Genomic DNA, 19564 nt, shown 5'->3' with positions numbered 1-19564 from the left:
TTTATAACGTTGCCATGGTAACTCAAAATGGCGGGTGGTACAAAAAAATACTTCATGGGATCAGCACACATGTTTTAATATACACAATGTGGGGATTATAATACAAAACTCTTAGTCTCCCACGCCGGGAATCGATCCCACGACCTCTTGCATGGTAAGCCTGCACTCTCCCTCTGAGCTATACTGTAGCTCCATATATGGGCATGCAGTATTGGGACCATAATGGGTTTCGTCCTCCATTGAAAAGCATTGGATGTTTGACACCTCATAGCTTGGAGATGCTTTATGCGACGTAGCCCAAATTTTTTGTGGAGCTTTCTCTATAAAGGAAGAACAGACTCTGTGAAGCAGAAGTTGGTGAGTCCTTCCTAGAGCTACTTCCGGTTAGCAACATGCTAACCGTTAGCCGCTAACAAGGTTGTGTTCAGTACCACCGGGTGAGTGTACTCTGTCAGTTTGGTCCAAATCCTGTACTGGGAAGTGCCTCAAATAGGAGTGCCAATACTTAATGTCACCAAACGTGACCAAAGTTCATTGGTCAGATTGGCCTCCTTTAGCAACTCAGCCTCACCACATCTGGGCCCAGAACTCAACATTTGACCAAAATGGTGTGTAGTGCCATTTCCCACATGTGGGTGGTGCTGTATTGGCCAATTGGGTCGTGTCTGGTTATCATGCCAGGTCCTGTTGGAAGCAAAGGTCCAATAAGAAAGCATGTGATATCCAAAATGGTACAGAAAATTGACACATGACTGAAAGTCACATGAAAATTTTTAAAATGTTAAGAGGAAGTGACTGTGCGAATTTCAGATTTCTACATTAATCACAGCCGCTGCAGTGAGCGATGAAAGTTGCCATTGTATCTCAATGGAGCTTTTTCCTCTGGCCCTCAGAGTTCCGTCGTCATGGAAACTCACTCACACACCTGCAGCGGCCGAAGTGCAGACACTTTGGTCACAATAAGTCCCATTGGATTATAATGGAGAACTTTGCCTCGAACAACGCACGATTTCTCCGGAACCGTAAATGATAGAGACGTAATTTTTTCTGTGTTTATTTCGTAACGGATAGGGGAAGAAGACTTGCTATCGGTTTTTTGCTGGAAAAAGTTTAATAAAGGCGTAAAAAATTATGATCTAAATGGGATTTTTATGGATTTTCAGAAATCCTCTTAAAACGGTTCCGAACAAATCGCTGTAACTAAAAAAGTATAAGAGATATCAAAATAATTCTTTCACTATGAGTATCAGCAGGCTTTTGATGACCATGTAGCTCATTTTCATATTTTTTAAAAATCGGTGTAGACACAGCGACGATGTAAAAAAGTGGTTGATGTGGTAAAATGCAGCTCCAAAGCGTTTTTAGGATTTTGCACATTCGCTACTCCCGAACAAATTGTTCCTGCGGGAAAACCGTAACAGTTATCCACAAAATTCCTTTTTTGTGAGTGCCAGAAGGGTTGGGAGATTCATGTGTGAAAGTCTCATGTCTGTACATAAAACGGTTTAGGAGTAGCGACGATGCGAAAACATGTGATGTTTTGGATTTTTAGACGTCATTTTTCAAAAGCGCTCCATAGGAAATGAATGGGGGAGGTTTCGGGTTTGTGTCGGTCTGAGGTGATTTGCGAAAAATCTATAAAGGCCACACCAATGAGGGTTACATTTCCCGAATCCTGACAAAAATACCTACGTTTTGATGTATAATTTGTCTATGTAGAGTGAAAATTGAGCGAGTAAGGTCAAGTTGTTCGGAGTTTTTGAAATCTTTAAAAAAGCTAGAGTGGCCCACTCTAGCGGTTGGAGAATTCCGTCATTGACTTTCATTGTAAACGATGATTTCACTGATTTTCGGACATGAGCTTTGAGGAGTATTTGTGAGGAGACGATAACAGATATCCACATCCCGTTTTCACTTCTGAGTAGTTCACAGAAATATCTACAAACTGGAAGTTAAATGGTGTTCGTAGGTGGAAGCATGACGATACAGTACAGCGTTGAAAATGGTCATTTGGAGGCTTTTTTGAGGCTTTCTTTCGAGCCGACTCCATTCATTCCTATGGGTTTTTTGGGGGTGGTTTTTCGCTAATTTTGTTGCCATGGTAACTCGAAATCCCAATAAATGTAGTAGCACACATCTCGTAATCGAGCCGCAGGTTTTGATACCTATATTGTGGGGGTCCACGCTACGGTTCGGGCCGCATTAATCGTGACGGAAGAAGAAGTAAAGAATAATAAATAGTCCGTTTAGAGGTGAATAGTAATAGGTGCCTCCATGCATTTGCATGGGAGGCAGTGCTGTGCTTCGCACAGCACTGCCTCCTCATTGCAAATGCTATGGCAGGCGCCTAATTATAATTGAATATTATAATTGATAATGAGTTATTCTAATCAAAGTTAAGCAACAATGAAAAATGTTTCAGATGGTAATGATTACAGGCTACTAGTCTTCAGTGATTATAACTAGCAATTGGGCTTATTAATTAACAGTTAATTAACAGTTAATAACCTTATTTACCATAAAAGATGGGTATTTATACCAGTTGTGAAACTGAGCTTTATTAGCCACCAGTAAATGTTAATAACTTTAATTTATAATTGCAATTGGCACATAAGCACAGGAAAATATCTATATGTTTATTCGTGTTGTTAACTTGAAAAAGATGATTTAGCAACTCTAAGCCCACGTGCACACTGGGAAATCCGACCCAAATACAAAAGTTTTGCCCATAGGCGACCCATATCCATCTTTTTCTTGGCAATTCCGATATTTTCACCCCCCAAAAAATCCATATGTGGTGCTAATTCGGAAACATATTCAAAGCGTCTGTAGTCTGAATGGTCATGTTGCATTTTATCTGTTGTTCACATCACTTTCCTGTCTCACACTACACATCCACACCCAGTGGTAGCAGTTAACGCTAAGGAAAAAGCAGCACAGCTATTAACCATTGTAATAGCTGTGCTGCTTTTTCCTTACCCCATTTCGTCTTGCTATGATGTGGTCTGAATATTGTTGGCTACCATTGCTCAACAGCTTTCTAATATTAACAAGGAGAGACCGGTATCCATGTTTTTTTTTCCAAAGGAGTTTAATAAAAAAAAAAAAACCTTTATTGAACCCTTATAGAAACAATTCACCATTACTTCCGTAAACAGCGCAATGCTGTGTGACGTCTCCTTCTGTTATCCGGACATGCAGGTCACTTTGCGGTCTGGAACCGTTCAGTCAGAAGTCTGATGACGGTTGCATTTAATAGTAGTATGAATGACCATCTAAAAAAAATCTGATTTCAGCAAAAAAAAAAAATCGGAATTGAGCAACAAGACCTGCAGTGTGAACGTAGCCTTAGAGACAATTCGATTACTGATAACCACAAACAACCACACTGAAGCTGGTTAAAATATACTAAACCAATAGTTCCCTGTTCCAATAATTATCCTATTTAATAACTTAGAGGTAATTTTTGGACTTAATTAAGCCTCACTCAATTAAACATTGAATAATCACAATAAAAACAGCAGCACATGATGTAAACAGCGTTGAAATGGGTTTGGCCAATGCACAGAGGCAAACACTAGGCTAATGGCGGTTAGCTCTGGTAGCTAATAGCTAAGAGGCTCAAGATGGCAGCTGACTCAGACAATAAGCTAGCTGACTAACAATGTGAGCATCAAACAAACCTGAGGGAAACCAAAAGAAATGGGAAAATAAAGGAAAAGAAGAGAGAGGGAATAAACAATAGCATCCAGCCGTTGGCGTGTCTCACAGAAACAACCAAAAAGAAAAAAAAAACAACAAAAAACCCCCACAATAAACAGCTAATCACATGAATTCAGTCACACAATGAAAATATTCAACAGAAAGCTCAACAAACTCCTTCTGGAGTAAAAATATTAAACCTACTTCTACTTAACCTCTGCCCAGGCTCAGTATTGATTTTCTAGATCTAGAAAAGAAACAAATCTTTCCTTCAGTTGCTCCCAGGTGGGAGATCGGTCTGGATCGGCCCTCGCAGGGAACTTGGCATGGAAGGGATGTGAGGCTGATGGCTCCTTGCTGCATCTCACCCGGCTTCAGTGGCAAATGGAGGTGTGCTGGTTCATCTGGTCTGCCCAAACGAGCTCTTGCAGTAGTGGTCTGTGTGATTTGCTCGGCCAAAGCAAAAAAGGACGTCGTCTCATCAATCGATGGGAAGGCGGAGGACTTCTTCGTCTTCTCCTTAGGGTTTTAAGTTTTAAGTTTATATTTTTAGTAATAGAAAAGGCTTGAATCTTTCTGAGTATTTTTAAGGCGTTGGATAAAATGATGCAATCAAAATTGAAGCTATAGTTGGTAATCCTGTTCAAAAAGACTTTCTGTTATACTCGGTAAAATGGTCCTTCCATCCAGAGTAGTCAACAGATCATGTATTCATAAAAAGGAACAAAAAAAATGTGAGACAGCTGCAGGCCTGTAAAAGCTCTGACCAATCCCTACCATTCGGTCTGAATAGAACAAATCCCACCCTCTGTCCCTTGACTTTCAGGGGGATCACTTTATGTATTGGTTCTCCAACATGCCAATCATTGTGATGGGTTAACTTAACTCTGTGTGCAGCACATTCCGCCAGCATGCGGACACTAGTGTTTATCCATAAAACTAGTGTTTATGTATCCAGTTAGGTTCTGTGTTAGCTCTTCATTGTAGCAAATTATTGAATTTGAAAAAGTTTTAGGAGTAGCGAGGAGGACTTTTAGAGAGCCTAAGAGCGTCTTAAGCAGGGAAGGAAGCAGGGATGAACAGAGAGAGCTGATTGGCTGATTCACCACCTAAACAGTGGTGGCAATGAGCAAACAAACTTCTTTAGAAAAAACATACAATTATTAATATTTAGATAACATAAACTTTATCATCCCCATAGGGGGAAATTAATTAGTTTTAGCGGGAGGACGTTTTAAGGTGCGGCTTTATTATGTAATTATATTGAAGATAAATAAGCATTAGGAAAAATATTGAATAATCACAAATAAAATTTTACAAACAATATAGTACAGAAGAATTTCAATAATATTCACAGACTTTAAATTGCTCAATAATATATATTTTAAAAGAACTGGAAAAAGTCGTCAAAACTTATCCATAAATACACACTGTAGACAAGGTAAAGTAGATTAATATGCACTCTATATAGAGGGAAGATGTGAAAGAGGTGAAAAAGTATTTGCTGTATCATAATGATGGCAGTAACCTAAATGGTCATCTAGAAGTTTGCTTGTGTGAAGCCATCTCCTCTCTGGCTTTTGATTGCTGCACGATGCACTTCTCACTTTCTAAGCTGGTGTGGAAAAGCGGGAAAAAAAACATGCACGGAAATAAACAGTGGTATGCACTTCAAAGTTTGCCTCTTTGTATCGGCTCAATTCACTTTCCAACGCTCCTCTTTTCTCCTCCCGCAGCCGTGCAGACCAAGCCGCTGCTCCTCAGTCCATTTTTTCCCCCCAAACTTTTTTCTTCATTTTATGTTGGTCATTTTGCCAAATCCGATCACTTTATACAAATAGGCAAACCCGGTAAAATGCTGACAGGTGGGTTCACATTAATATCAAATAGACAAAGTAGTAAAATGACCAGTATGGCAAGTAAACATAACAATAATCAAATCCAAATAATAATGTAAATATGGTATGTTCAAACATTTTTTTGATGCCTTCGAGCCTTTCTGGCACTCCTCTTCCCCTGCTGGCGTCCTGCAGAACACCTGGCCTGTCCACCCTCCGTTGTGGAACACTACGCCAAACCTGGAACCACACTTTGGTCCGTCACTGCTCACCACAGCCTGACTAACTCCCCCTAGTGCATCTCTCATCATCTGCTCCGTAAGTCAACCTCTGCTCATTACCACTCCAGCCAGTCTGTTGCTGGTGCTCATTCCCTCTCAGACTGTGACCAGGCTCTGGTCGTAGTCCTTGACAAGAGCCTTCCCAGCTCTATATATAAAACTATATATCCCCAGTCATTATTTCCCTTCAATAAACTCTCTTTTACTGCAATAGACTGGCGACCTATCCAGGGTGTACTCCACCTCTCGCTCATTGACAACTGGAGATAGGCACCAGCACCCCTCGTGACCCCATGAGGGATGTGTTGACGGATGAATGGATGAAACCATCTTTTACTGCTATTCTTGTCTGTGTTTGCTGCTTCTGGGTCATCATGGAAAATCAAGCCATGACAGAGGTAATCAGACTGAGGTGACTTTTTATCCATTTATAAATTACCTGCACTTGTTGCCTTTGCTAGTTAGTCTGTCATTTTTAGAATATAGATATATCTTTATTTTTGTTTTTCCTGGAAGATAACACTAGTGGCTAAACTAAGTGGAAGTGAGCATCAGAATAAAGCAGATTTCTATCTTTAAAGTGTCCCATCTCAAACATGTCATTATTGACATAAATGCTGTTTGGGGACTGTTAGGTTGCAATGAGATACCAATGGCCTTCTTTCTTTTAACAGTAACTTTTATGTTTCCATTTCTTTACCGCCTCCTTCACCAATATTTCTCTCTAGCAGTTACTGGCATTCTGTGTTAGATAGTGTTATATATTATAATTTTTCGATTAATGTAAATACTTGGTCTGGTGTTCTCTTTCCCGATTATAACTCCTTGTGTTTTGTCCTGATTTTTTTTTTTACTTTGAATGCTCCATAAATGATTAAAATATTTTCTTAAACATCAAGTTCTTCTTGCTTTTTAATATTACAGTAGCGTTATCAGCACAGACTGTGGTAGTAGCTTTGGGATCACTGTCAGTGTTAATTCTCTGTATCAATAAAAAACAAAAAGAAAAAAACTCCAAAGAGGCTAAAAACATACCTGTAGAAGGCAGCACTCGGAGGGCACCCCTTTGTTTACTGGAAACCAGCATGTTAAATAACCTGTCAGGTTTTGTAGGTTTGTGGTTGAACCGAACTGTAGACAAGGACAGTGACACAGCATGGAGTGTAGGTTTTAATATTAAATAAAACACTTGCCACAGAATAGAAGGAAGAATGACAGAGGATGTAAGGAAGTGCAAAATACAAACAGAACTTCAGGATCCCCAGGAATATAAAACTAAGTAATCGAGCCCCTGGTGATCCTGATGTAACCATTAATTTGAACACAAACACTGGAATTAAAATAAAGTCACTTGACCACCTGTCTGAAAGATTTAGGGAAGGTGTACTTTTTCATCACCACACCGAGGTAATCTCTAGAAATATAATCAAAGTTATTTTCTGATTCTTTCCAAATGTATAAAGTCTCTTTGACTGTTAAGGTTTGGACAAAATCCCTCTTACTGTACACAAATTGGGGTTGATGAATAAAGGAGTAAAAATGTCAAGAGATGACTTACTATCGTTGCTTAAAGTAGATTTAAAATCAAAATAGTCAATCGCAGAAGAAACAATCAACAGGCAATGTATTTTTTGCCAGAAATGGGGCTACAGTACTAAAGAAAAAGAACTACCAATGCAAAAGAAGAGTATCTACGGGTGGTGGAATGCTGTGGTGTATGCATTTATCTTTTATTCAGAAAACACAAGTGCCAAAGTTCCATATCCTATACCATATTCTTTGAATGTTGAGTGTTTGGCACTTATATAGATGGATTTAATTGTAAATTGAAGACCTAATACCCCCGGCATCTTTCAATATTTTTCGAAAAATATTTTAGCAAAGAACAATTTTTTATGATAAATTTAGGCATATGTATGGAAAGATAAGACAGATTAAATATTTTTTAAATAATTTTACACTGATTAAATGATCAATTGTTGAGCTATATGCTCATTAATCTCACTAAAACAGCACTTTCAGAGTATTCTTGTGTGATTTTGTTGTGCCCTATGAAGACATGTAAGGGGAACTCCAGCACATGACCTGACTGTTGCTGCAAAGGCCAACAACACACATGGTGGCAAGAAAATCTGATGTTTCTGTAGATAAATTTCATCCACTAGCAGAGAGAGATGAAGCAGAGATAGAATAAGACAATCAGCTGTTATCAGAGAGCAGGTTTTGGGTGGAGCTCCTTATATGTTGCTAACGGAGCTGATAGCTCCACATTGTAGTGAAACAGCTGGAGGTGAAGCTGAACAGCAAGGAGGAGTAGCTGCAGACACAACAGATGTTTCAAGATCTGAAGAAACTACCTGGTTTATATTTTTAAACTGTAGATTAGAATATTTAGAGGAACATTTACTTTAATATAAAATGCATTTATTATTTCTTAGACTTATGTGTATTTATTATTCATGCCCTTGCAGCAACTGTGAAATCATGCCAAGTGTGACAATCTTTCAGACAGTATGCAGTGGAACATCTCAGAATGTGTACAAGTATAATTATCATTTGTAAAATTTATATTTAAAACTAAAACCTAAGGAAATGTGTCTTTTTTTTTGTAGGCGTTACATTTATACTTTCTATTGTTCGATAAACATGGGACATCTTAGACATAAAATCTTTGTTATGTTATCTACCTGTGGTTTTAGCAATAAGAGAAGCATTCCCATCAGAGCATTACCTGGGATTCAGCTACCCATCTGTGGACTGATAATCTAATAAAGTTGATGGTTAAGCTTATTTGGACTGCTGCCCTCACAGTGGTTTATTCTGCACCAGTGTTATATATTTTGGCATTTCCTTCATAATCTACAAAAACATAACAACTTTCAGTATTTGTTTGTAGTTATAAAAAAAAAAAACAGGCACCAATAAATGAATCAAATAGATTAATTGTCAAAGGTATTTTGTGAAAGGATTAACCAAAGAGAATTTGCAGATTAGAGACAAAACAGTTCATCAGGCATTTGGTGCCTGATGAGCCTTGTGGTTTAAATTGGTTTAAACAATGGCAAATAAAAAGTTATTTGAATTTATCATCCCTAATAGTTAAGCAGTAAATAGTCTTTTATTATTGCAACAAAGACTTGAACCATGTTCTGCCACCTAAACAAGCACAAAGAATTTCTCAGAATTATGGAGATAAGAACTGGATATGTAGGAAGTGAAACTACATGATAAAATCTGTGGCTACTTTACTCGACAATGTTGCTGATGTCTGGTGACAGCCTCAGCCTTGTCAGGTTGAGATAGATGTGCAGAGAGGGGAGGTGGAAACTCCAGGGCTTCATAGTGGCACAGTTGGTAACAATCGCCTTGCAGCAAGTAGATCCTGGATTTAAACGCCTGCCTTGACCTGGATTCTTTCTGAATAGAGTTTGCATGCTCTCCTGGTGTATACATGGGTTCAATTCCTGGTAATCTGGCTTCCACCCACAGTCCAAAAACACGAATGCTCATTTAATTGGTCCCTTTAAATTGCCCTTTAGGTGTGAGCATGCATGGCTGTTATGTACTGGTGACTGGTCCAGGGTGTAACTCACCTCTCGTCCAGTGGCAGCTTGAGAAAGGTCCCAGTGTCCTCTCAAGTCTCATTGTGGATAATTAGTGCATGCATGATCATCTTTCAACAGGCAAAAAGTTATTTAACCCCAGCTAATGCATAAATGAAATTGTTCTCATAGCTTAGAATTAGTTGTTTATAAATACATAGGTGGCGGTGCAGCCACTGGGCGATGTGTTGCATCGTCATTTCTGATTTCAGTAGGGGACAAACTTGTCTTTTATATGAAGAGATGCTGTCGCTGGAGTACAAAACAAACAAAGACAACCATAGATCATTCTATTTGCCGTCTTCTGTTGAAATGGAGGACCATCCATACTCTTTGACCAACAAGAGGAAAGAGAAAGTAACCAAGAAAAGAAGAAGTAATAACCGGGAGAAAACAAGAGTCTATATCGAGTAGATGTTATTACCAGGTGGAGTGGAGACAATTCATGAGTGACTGGGACTTCAAAACGAATGGGGAGGTTCTAGGCTTTCTGCTGGACAGGTAAGTTAATTCAATATAGCACTGATGTCACATAATCATCACAGTACCTTATTTTCCATTTTTATTTGTTTCTATTTTACAGCCTTTACAGGCCAGTTACTTTTCTTTGCTTTTATTTTTTCTTTCACGTGTAATCGAGTTGAGCTGCTCTTTAAGAAATGCTTATTGGAGCCATTTAAACCATAGAACGTGACCTTAGTTGACACTTTTTCAACCGCTTAAGGCAGTTAATGGACCTTTAAACCATAACCGAGTCCAACACACTTCTCTTATCCCGAACGGTCACTTTTATCTGATATCAAAAGGAGATAGTGCTCCTCTGAATATCGCAACAGAACTTGAAACCTCACTTCAGTTGGACATCGGGGGCTGGGTCCTTGACCACCCCTGGGCCCAACCGTTATGTCCCTGTGTTACTCTTCTCAATTAATTATTCTGAATTATTCTGCCCTCAAAGTTACAAAGACATCTGCTCACATGGGATATGACATCACAGCCTCCAGAGATTTAAGAAAAGGAAATCTCACCTTATTTTCTCCTCATGGTGGCTCACCAGAAAACAAAACAAAAAAAGAAACACTCAAACCAGGTGGGAACACCATTTGATAAGAAATTGACCGCATCCAGTTGCAGTCCTCTCCCAGGTTCTTTGCCTGAATGTGGTCTTCTCAGTTTGTAGACACCTGTATTAATAAAAATACCCTTGAAATGGAAACTATGTTTTAACATATTTAATCTAAGAGGAAGAGGGATGTTTACAGCTCAGTACTGGACCCTCATACAAGACAATGGGAGACGGACAGTTTTCTGGAACACCAGCGAGTGTCAGACTGTTGGCAATATCAGTTTATATGGATGAACAAAGCCTGTTCAGGATTGGTTGATTACACCATGCTGTCTTCTGGGATCCACGTCGCCATTAGACTGAGAGCTTGGCTTCAGGCAAGATAACTGTCTATGGGTTTATGCATGCCACACTTCCTGAGGTTTGTTTCCCTGGTAACTGTCTCTCGCAGCCACAGCCTCTGTTATCTCATAATCTGTAACACCACTCTTTTTTTCTTTTCTCTTTCTCTCTCTACTCTCTTCATATGGATAATATGAAGAGTTGTAATCTCAAGCAGTGCACATATGTTTATTCTTTTTGAATAAAACTAGGAAATAAAAACAACAAAATAATATATTATTATTTTTGCAGATAAGTAGTGGCATAACGTTCGCTCCAACACATGAAACCCTTTGAAATATAAAGTTGAATGTGAAACTGCCTGTGCAACACCTTTTAGTATAAAGCAGTTCAGAATAATCCCCTTGATTTTCAAAAAGTTTTGTGACATTATTTAAATAGTTTTTATTTTTTCAAATGGCTGATAAACTTACAGATTACTGAAGTTATTAAGTCAGGAACACATAAGGCCTTCTTGCATAAATTAACCGTACGCCACACCCCTTTCTACCCCTAGAGAATCTGTAGGGGCCAAGATGTGACATAGTTGTACCCAGAATGAGGAACTTCCTGCAATTAACAGTTTTAGTCCTCTGCATCCACAGTAAGTAAAATGTTAAAATATTATCAGCATCAAATCCGTTTAACTTTGCCTTTTTAAGTTTAACTTGTGAATCAGTATTTTGTTCTTACTAATTAGATTTTATCCATCTTAAACATGACTCCCTTTGTTTCAGATTTGATCTGTGAGTCTCAAACTGTGGAGGTCCATCCCAATGAGGACATCACTCTGTTCTGCTCCAACATCTCTCAATCTGCAACTCAGACCGAATGGTTCAGAGTGATCAACAGAACCGAGCCCAGCTGTATCTCCTCCATGTACGGAGCTGAAGGTGAAGCTTCCTACTGCAATGGAATCCAAAATGAAAAATTTGAGATGAGCAGCAACACGACGACCGTCTTTCTTCAGATCAAACGAGTGGACCCATGGGACTGCGGGCTGTATTTATGTGGCTTTTATATGAATAAACATACAGTTATTGGCAATGCAACACATTTAACCATTAAAGGTAAGTTGGATTAGATCTACCTTAATATTCCAAGAACAACATTGGTATAATAATTGATATAAAAAGTAATTGCAATAGAATAAAAAAAGAAATAACCAGACAATATCTTGCACACTCACAGCCAATGAAGATTCAAATGATGAATTGGATTCTAAAAATAAAAGTAGGTTATTTTCTTTATGTAGTTACTGCTGTAATTGAAAACACTACAATGCTGATCAGATGAATATGTTTGATCTTTTAAATATTCGCAGAAGAAGCTGACCAACAGACAGACCTTATGCTTGGGATTTTGGGTGCTCTGACTTTTCTTCTTTCTGTAGCAGTCATCATTCTGGCTGTTAAAAATAGGAAACTTCAGACGGGTACTGTTTGCTTATAGTATTGTGCAACTTATATTGCTTGCTATTAAAATAATGGATAAATGAACAAAAAACAGTAATAATAAACTAACAAGACTTTTCTTTTTGTCTTTTAGCTTCAAGGGTAAAGCTGCAAAAAGACAGAAACAAGGTAAAAAGAGATTTTAAAATTTAATTTGATAAGATGATTTGTCTGTGAATAGTTTCTGATCCTCTAACTTTTTTCAAGTTCAAAAAATGTTTATCTAATTTCATTTGCTATTTGCCATTTTTGTTGCTATTTCTCTAGAACAAAGCAAATTGCATCTCTAAAAAAACATACAATGCAAATAACCTCATACGTTTTTTTAATTAGAACTGATAATATTGGCTGTTAATCTTGGACGTTTGCAACAAATCCAGTTAGTGCTCACATGTTTCTCGGTCAATTTTTTGTAAAAATGCAAGGATATTAATCCAACTGTTAGGAACTTTTTCTGGATTCTGAAAGTGACCAAAATGTAATTTAAAGCAGTGTTTTCCAAACTTTTCTTTGGCGTGACCCACAACTTGAAAAAAATTTAATATTGTGACTCCATTTGAATTAAGCTTTATTTACTGAAAAGAGAACAATTGTGATTTAAATAGTTTTGTTGGTTAATTCAGTTACAAATAATGTCAAAGTTTAACTTACATTTTAAATTACATATTAGAAACAGTGTACACATTAAGTCTAATTAAACAATACATTTCAAAAATAGGCAGATAAACAATCAGCTCAGTCTTGTCAGCAGTCAGCAGGGTCTTGCCCAAACCAGAGCAATCAAAACAAAACAATAAAATAAAACATGTTTTGAACAAAGAAAAAGGACATAAACATCAATGAAGAAAATAATAAATACTAAATAATTTCCATCTTCTTTGCTAATGTGATGGATGGGCCTGCTTGTTTTTTAGTATTGCAGGCCAGTCTGGTGTACAAGAGGATAGTGCAACACACATGCTTGGTGCAGCATTCGGTCTGTTTTGGTATTTTGTTTTTATTTTTGTGAGAATTGAGAACCCAACTTTGCATTTTTATGTAGATTGTGAAAGGGATGAGAAGCAGAATGCGCGCCTTAAGAGAGGATGATATGCTTATCCAAAAGGAAGATAATCTCATGCATCCATGTCTTCTCTTTTGCATTGAATCACTGTTCAGTTGTAATATCTCAATTTCCTTAGTCCTAAGTCCAGCAAAGATTCTGGAATTTCGAAGGCAAAGGGATTTTGAATCCACCCCTTTCCACTCAAAATGTCATCTCTCTCTTTTGGATAGTAATGATCAAAACTATCAATGAGTGCTACAAGGTGTGTTACAATAAGTCTGGTCAGATGTTTTACATGTGTGTCAGTGACATTCTTTCTTCAATGTGCTGTAACACAGTTGGAAAGATGTAAAGACTTGGTTTTGGACCTTTGAGGCTTGCAAAAGCCACAACGCCAGTGACTTCTGAAAAGTCAAAACATGTTTCCAGTTGTGGAAAATGCCATCGTGCTCTCCTTGCATTTTTAAGCTCAGCTCATTGAGCAATGAAAACATGGCTGCCAGATATGATAATGCAAAAACCCATTCATCAGTAAACAGCTTAGTAAGCGGGGACTTCTTCTCAAGAGGGAATGCATGAATCTCATTCCTCAGTTCATAAGCTGTAGTCAGAATTCTTCATTTGGAAAGCCAGCACACTTCAGTGTGAAACAGCAGGTATGTGTGCTCTGCCGCCATGTTGCTGCACAACTGATCAAATTCAATTCAATTCAATTCAATTTTATTTATATAGCGCCAATTCATGAAACATGTCATCTCAAGGCACTTTACAAAGTCAAATTCAATCATATTATACAAATTGGGTCAGATTATACAGATTGGTCAAAAATTTCCTATATAAGGGAACCAGTTGATTGCATCAAAGTCCCGACAAGCAGCATTCACTCCTGGAGAAGTGTAGATCTACAGGGAGAGTCGTTTGCATTGTCCATGGCTTTGCAACAATCCCTCATACTGAGCAAGCATGAAGTGACGGTGGGAAGAAAAACTCCCCATTAACGGGAAGGAAAACCTCCGGTTTTCAAAAAGCCGACAATTCAGGGAACTGCTCTTAATAAATTATAAATTTACAAGGCGAATTACATCTTGCATTGTTTTAGTGAGATCAGCAGGCATCCTTTTGCAAGCCAACGCACGTTGATGAATAAAGCATTGATTCCATACTATGTCCTTGCCAGCTGCCTCTTTAACATTTTTTTTTACAACTTTGCTGTTTATGTCATATTTTGCTCCATGAGTGGTTATGCCTTTACAACGGCTCCAGTCCAGATTGCACTTTGTCACCACAAAGTTGTTTAATACAGAAAACATCAGCTCACTTGTCGTCCCAGTAGAAATATTCAAGCAACACAATTAGTCCTCTGAGAACTCTTTTCCCCAGATGTATCTTCACCAATTTTGTTAAAAGAAATATTGGTGTCTTTTTAGATAGTCTTATGGTAAAGTCTTCCTTTTGAATGGAGCTTTAGTCTCCATAGGCTGACGTCCACAATTTTGGATCAGTTAAAACAACAAAAACAAAAAGACAACCTCAAAATCAAGATAAATGAAAGCTTGGAAGTCCCCGAAAGGGTGAGCACTGAAGAATCAGCTTCTTGCAATTCATCTGAATTTCCCATAATAAAGATAAAATAAAGATAATAAAAATGTATTTACATTGCTGAATATTGTCTTAAAATGTCACTATTGTTTGAGATTTCAAAGGGGAAACCTTGCAGACTTTTCAGGACACAAGTGCCCTCCTATACTGTTTGAATGTTTTTTTTGTTTTGATTTTTTAAGAATCTGGACTCTGATGATCTGAACTACACAGCTCTGAGTTTCCAAGCGGACTCAAAAAGATGCCACAGGCCAGCACCAAACGAAGAACTACAGTCACATGTTGTGTATGCTGTCCCCAGCTAGATTCAGGAAGCAACAGGAACAGGAGCTTAGAATGAGTCTCAGACCGTATAACATTTATTTACTTTTGTTTCAGTCCATGGTATCTGTATGTAATGTGAGTGCATGGGAAAGAATACAATTGTGTATTTACTTTATTAAGGATGTTTGTGTTGAACTTGTTTAAGTTATCTCTATTGGAATAAAATTGGATTTTTATTAACCGTGAATGTTTCTTTTTCTTGGTTTCTCTACTTTTTGTCAGAGAACACGCAGACTGCCCGTGAACTAAAGGGAGTCAGAAAGAGAACGGAAGACTTTTGGATTATCTCAGGAAGAGAGTCGAGTGGTCTGCTGTGGGAGTAGTGAGATACACAGAGATATTGGACTGAAGGAGATAGCACAAAGTGGTCTCAGAGCAAATGAAATTAAAAGGAGGCGTTCAAAAGTAAACTCCTTTAGCAAACTTTAGAAACAACAGGACAATATTCAATCCAAACCTGGAGTGATGTGATATTTACTGATAAAACTTTATTAGATGTTAATCCACCCTGATATGACGTTCATTTACTGTCTGTGTTAATGAGGAATAGTCTACATCAAAGTCCACACAGCCAGAGATATAACACTGTCTGTTTTTGATGATGATGATGATGATGATGATGAAGTTTATTTCAAGCGCCTTTCAAAACACTCAATGACACTGTACTGGTAAAAACAATAAGAGCTAAAAGCAACATTGTCATAATTGTTTCATAAAGAAACAACACAAACTACACACAGGAAAGTAACAGAAAACCATAATGAAAAGGCAATCTTGAACATGTTGGTTTTGAATTTTGATTTGAACAAGGGTAAAGACTCGTTATTGCAGATGTTAGGGGGGAGTGAATTCCAGAGTGTGGGCGCAGACTGAGAAAAAGCTCTGCTCCCCATGGTGCTAAGACGGGCGGAAGGAACAACGAGGTGAGTGGTAGAAGAGGATCTAAGTATGCGAGAGGGAGTTGAAGTAAATCTGAGAGATCGGGAGGGGAGAGATTGTGAATAACTTTAAAAGTAAGTAGGAGGATTTTGACTGAATTCTGAACTTGACAGGTAGCCAGTGGAGCTGCTGCAGGACTGAGGTGATGTGTTGGAATGAGGGGGTTCTGGAAATGATGCGAGCTGCTGAGTTTTGCACTGCCTGAAACTTGTGAATGGATTTTTGAGGAAGACGAAAATGAAGAGTTAGAGTAATCAATGCGGGAAGTGACCAGACTATGAACAAGAGCGCAGGTGGAACCAGGGGAGAGAGAGGGGTGAAGACGATTGATATTGCGTAAGTGAAAGTAAGCAGAGCGAGTAAGGTTGTTAATGTGAGAGGAGAAGGACAGCGTACTATCAAGGATGACACCCAGACTCTTGACCTGAGGTGAGGGGGAGATTACGGAGTTGTCAAGTGAAAGAGAGAAACCGTCAGCTTTGGATAATGTAAATTTGGTTCCCACTAGGAGGATCTCTGTCTTGTCGTTATTCAATTTAAGAAAGTTGGAGGGGAACCAGGATTTTATTTTTGGTTAAGCAGGAGATGAATGAAGGAGGTGGGAGTGAAGAGTTTGGCTTATTGGAAATATAAAGCTGGGTATCATCCGAATAACAATGAAAATTAATGTTGAATTTCCTGAAGATATTGCCAAGGGGGAGAATGTAAATGATAAAGAGTAGGGGTCCCAGGACAGAGCCTTGGGGAACACCGGTTGTAACTGGAGATGAGTTTGAATGATAGAAAGGTAGGAATGAAACCAGACTAGGGGAGCATGAGTACTCCCCTAGCATGAGAGGCAATCGGGATTCTAACAATGAAGTTCAGAATAAACCTGGTGCTAATGGCGCGGCCCGACCAGTATAATAATGATCAAATCCACAATCATAGTCAGCTGTTGGTGTGGTGGTTTCACAGTAATAGTAATCAAATTAAAAAAAGCACAGCAAGCAGCTTACCACCTGATTTAGTTACAGAATGTATACATTAAAAGACATTTCAACAACTTCTTCTGGAGTAAAAACACCAGCATTAAACCTAATAAAATGGTTTCTATATAAGAAGTACACACTACGGTTCAGTTCAATTTGCATGTTATCTAAGCCATTACAAGGCCTTTGCTGGGCAGTACTATAAAGCTTGCAACTCCACAGTACTCCAGACATTTTGAATTGAGAAAGCTTTGTGGATAGGAAGTGAAATGTCTTCAAACTTCGGAAAAAAGTCCAATTCTTTTGTTTTTTTATTTTTTGGAATATATAAGAAGTAAAAGAAGTTCTTTCCTGTGTCATGATTTGGGTTTGGTTATGGTTTTTGTTTGTTATTTGATCAACTACTTCACTCTCCTGCCTTAAGTTCAGTTTCTATTTTAGGTTCTGTCTTAGTGTTTTTTTGTTTTAGGTTATAAGTTTATCCGGCCTGCTCAGACCATTTCTGTCACCAGTCTAAACTCAGTTCACCTGCCAGCATTCTTTTGTCTTCCTGTCACTCCCCTTCACCAGTCACCATCCAATCGGCTTCAGTTTTACTCCCAAGCACTTCCCTGTTCCCGATTAGCTCCACCCATGTCACTAATTAGTTTCACTCCATTCACCTGATCACTCCCTTACTTATACCTGCCTCTGCCCCCTGCAATCTGCCACATCATTGTTTGTTTTTTCTGTGCCCAAATGGTGAATCTAGTCCAGCTTTCTTTGCCTGTTTATCTGACCCTGTTTGTCTCTGGATTTCTAAGTTAGCCTGTCCCCAGTTTTTGTTAATAGTTTTGTCAGTGACTGCTTTTTTTGTTATTTTTGGGTTATTGGATGCAGTCGTCCCGTTTTTGTCTTGATCCCCGTTTTGACTTTGCTTTTTGGTAAATAAATGTTCTTTGACCTAACCTCTGCTTGTCTGGTTGAATACTGGGTCCCTCTGTCTCTGGTTCCTGACATCCTGGCCAAGTGAATGGAGTGATACATCTCTCTGACCGGTGCGGGGACAGCTCCCAGCGGTCTTTGTGCACTGCTCGGCCAAAACAGGGAAAAGACGGCCTTGTCTGTCTGTAGAAAATGGGGGAGAAATTCCTTGTTCTTCCTTTGGTTATGCGCTCAACCTAATAACAGTCCTAGGACCTCCTCTGTCAATACAAAGAGCAAAGGGGTAAAAGTGGTGTTCGGCTTTGTCCAGAAAGACAACAATCATGTTTCCAATGTAAGGGAATCTTCAGCTAAGATGAAGTCTCTTCTAAACAGCTGACAACGTCTGAAGGAGACGAGCCCTGTTTACACTGTGCTTTTGTCATCTCGGGGGCATGGTCTCAGAGGTATGGGTTTTGTACAGACCAGTTCACGCGTGACGTCACGAGCTACGTCCGGGTCCCACGGGTAAGCAAAAACAGTACTGTTCTCAACTACTACCATGACAAAACGGATGAATTAGAGCGTACTTTTAGTTAGTTTATTTTTGGAATCTAAACAATGCCTACGACTTGTTGTGCTCCCGGTTGCACACAGAGGCATTCCAAATCGTCGGATGTACGTTTCTTTCGTTTACCGAAGGACGAAGAAAGAAGAAAGAAATGGATAATTTCAATGAAAAGGATGCAGGCAGACAATCCCAATCGACTGGGAGAGCCATCATACCACGACAGAATTTGCAGTCTACACTTCATCTCCGGTAAATACAACTTAATTTTGCACTGGTCATTGTTCTACTTAAATCATTATATAAATAAAAAAATAGGATATATACTTAAGTCAAGACGTAAACGTTCGTTTCGTAATAATATACGTACATGTACAATGTATGCAACCCTCTGGCATTAGTCTGTGAAAAGGATTAATAAGACAAAAACACCAAAATAATCCTTAGTGAACAATGTTTTTTTTTTAGCCTACTGGTGGCGGGTCTTTCTCTTTGCTGAGGCGCTGTCTGTGTTCGACTCCGCTTTTGTATGTTACACAAACATGTCTGAACATCCATCAATCCATTTTCTGACCCGCTTAATCCCTCATGGTGCCTATGTCCCGATATAAAATAATTGTAGCCGTCCAGTGATTTCATGGATTTCATGCTCCTCTGTACTGGCCTGCGTGTTTATAAGACAGCTGTATATGTCGCGGTACAGAACACTTGGCCAGCAAGTGGGACAGACTCGCTCCGTCCCTTCAGGCTTTTGCTTTGTGGATTTGGTAATCTGATACCATCAACTTACTCTTAAAACGATCTTGTGATACTTTATCTAAAGAAGAAAAATACGTTGAACACTCGTCGTTTCCTTTGTTTGCCGTCCGCCATTGTGTTCGCCTTTTGCCT

General features: G+C 38.7%; 1 protein-coding gene across 1 annotated transcript; it reads left to right on the top strand.

Annotated features, from left to right (window-relative positions):
* The first annotated feature begins 11196 nt into the window (after positions 1-11196).
* LOC105925526 lies at positions 11197-15411 on the top strand. The gene is made up of 6 exons (XM_012861412.3): positions 11197-11474; positions 11608-11940; positions 12062-12103; positions 12195-12305; positions 12419-12453; positions 15151-15411. Exons 1-6 carry the CDS (start codon positions 11429-11431, stop codon positions 15271-15273), a joined length of 690 nt encoding a protein of 229 aa, XP_012716866.2. The 5' UTR covers positions 11197-11428; the 3' UTR covers positions 15274-15411.
* Positions 15412-19564: the final 4153 nt, after the last annotated feature.

This window comes from Fundulus heteroclitus, chromosome 14 (assembly GCF_011125445.2).
Source record: "Fundulus heteroclitus isolate FHET01 chromosome 14, MU-UCD_Fhet_4.1, whole genome shotgun sequence".
NCBI classification, from domain to species: Eukaryota; Metazoa; Chordata; class Actinopteri; order Cyprinodontiformes; family Fundulidae; genus Fundulus; species Fundulus heteroclitus.
The sequence above is the reverse complement of the archived record's forward strand: the minus strand, read 5'-3'. Positions and strand labels throughout refer to the sequence as shown.

What these genes read in the sequence shown, in the direction of transcription:
- LOC105925526 (XM_012861412.3), top strand. Translation starts at nt 11,429, where the DNA reads ATGAGGAACTTCCTGCAATTAACAGTTTTAGTCCTCTGCATCCACA. An exon ending in AAATAGGAAACTTCAGACGG is followed by an intron (nt 12,306 to 12,418) that starts GTACTGTTTGCT and finishes TTTGTCTTTTAG; the next exon opens with CTTCAAGGGTAAAGCTGCAA. An exon ending in TGCAAAAAGACAGAAACAAG is followed by an intron (nt 12,454 to 15,150) that starts GTAAAAAGAGAT and finishes TGATTTTTTAAG; the next exon opens with AATCTGGACTCTGATGATCT.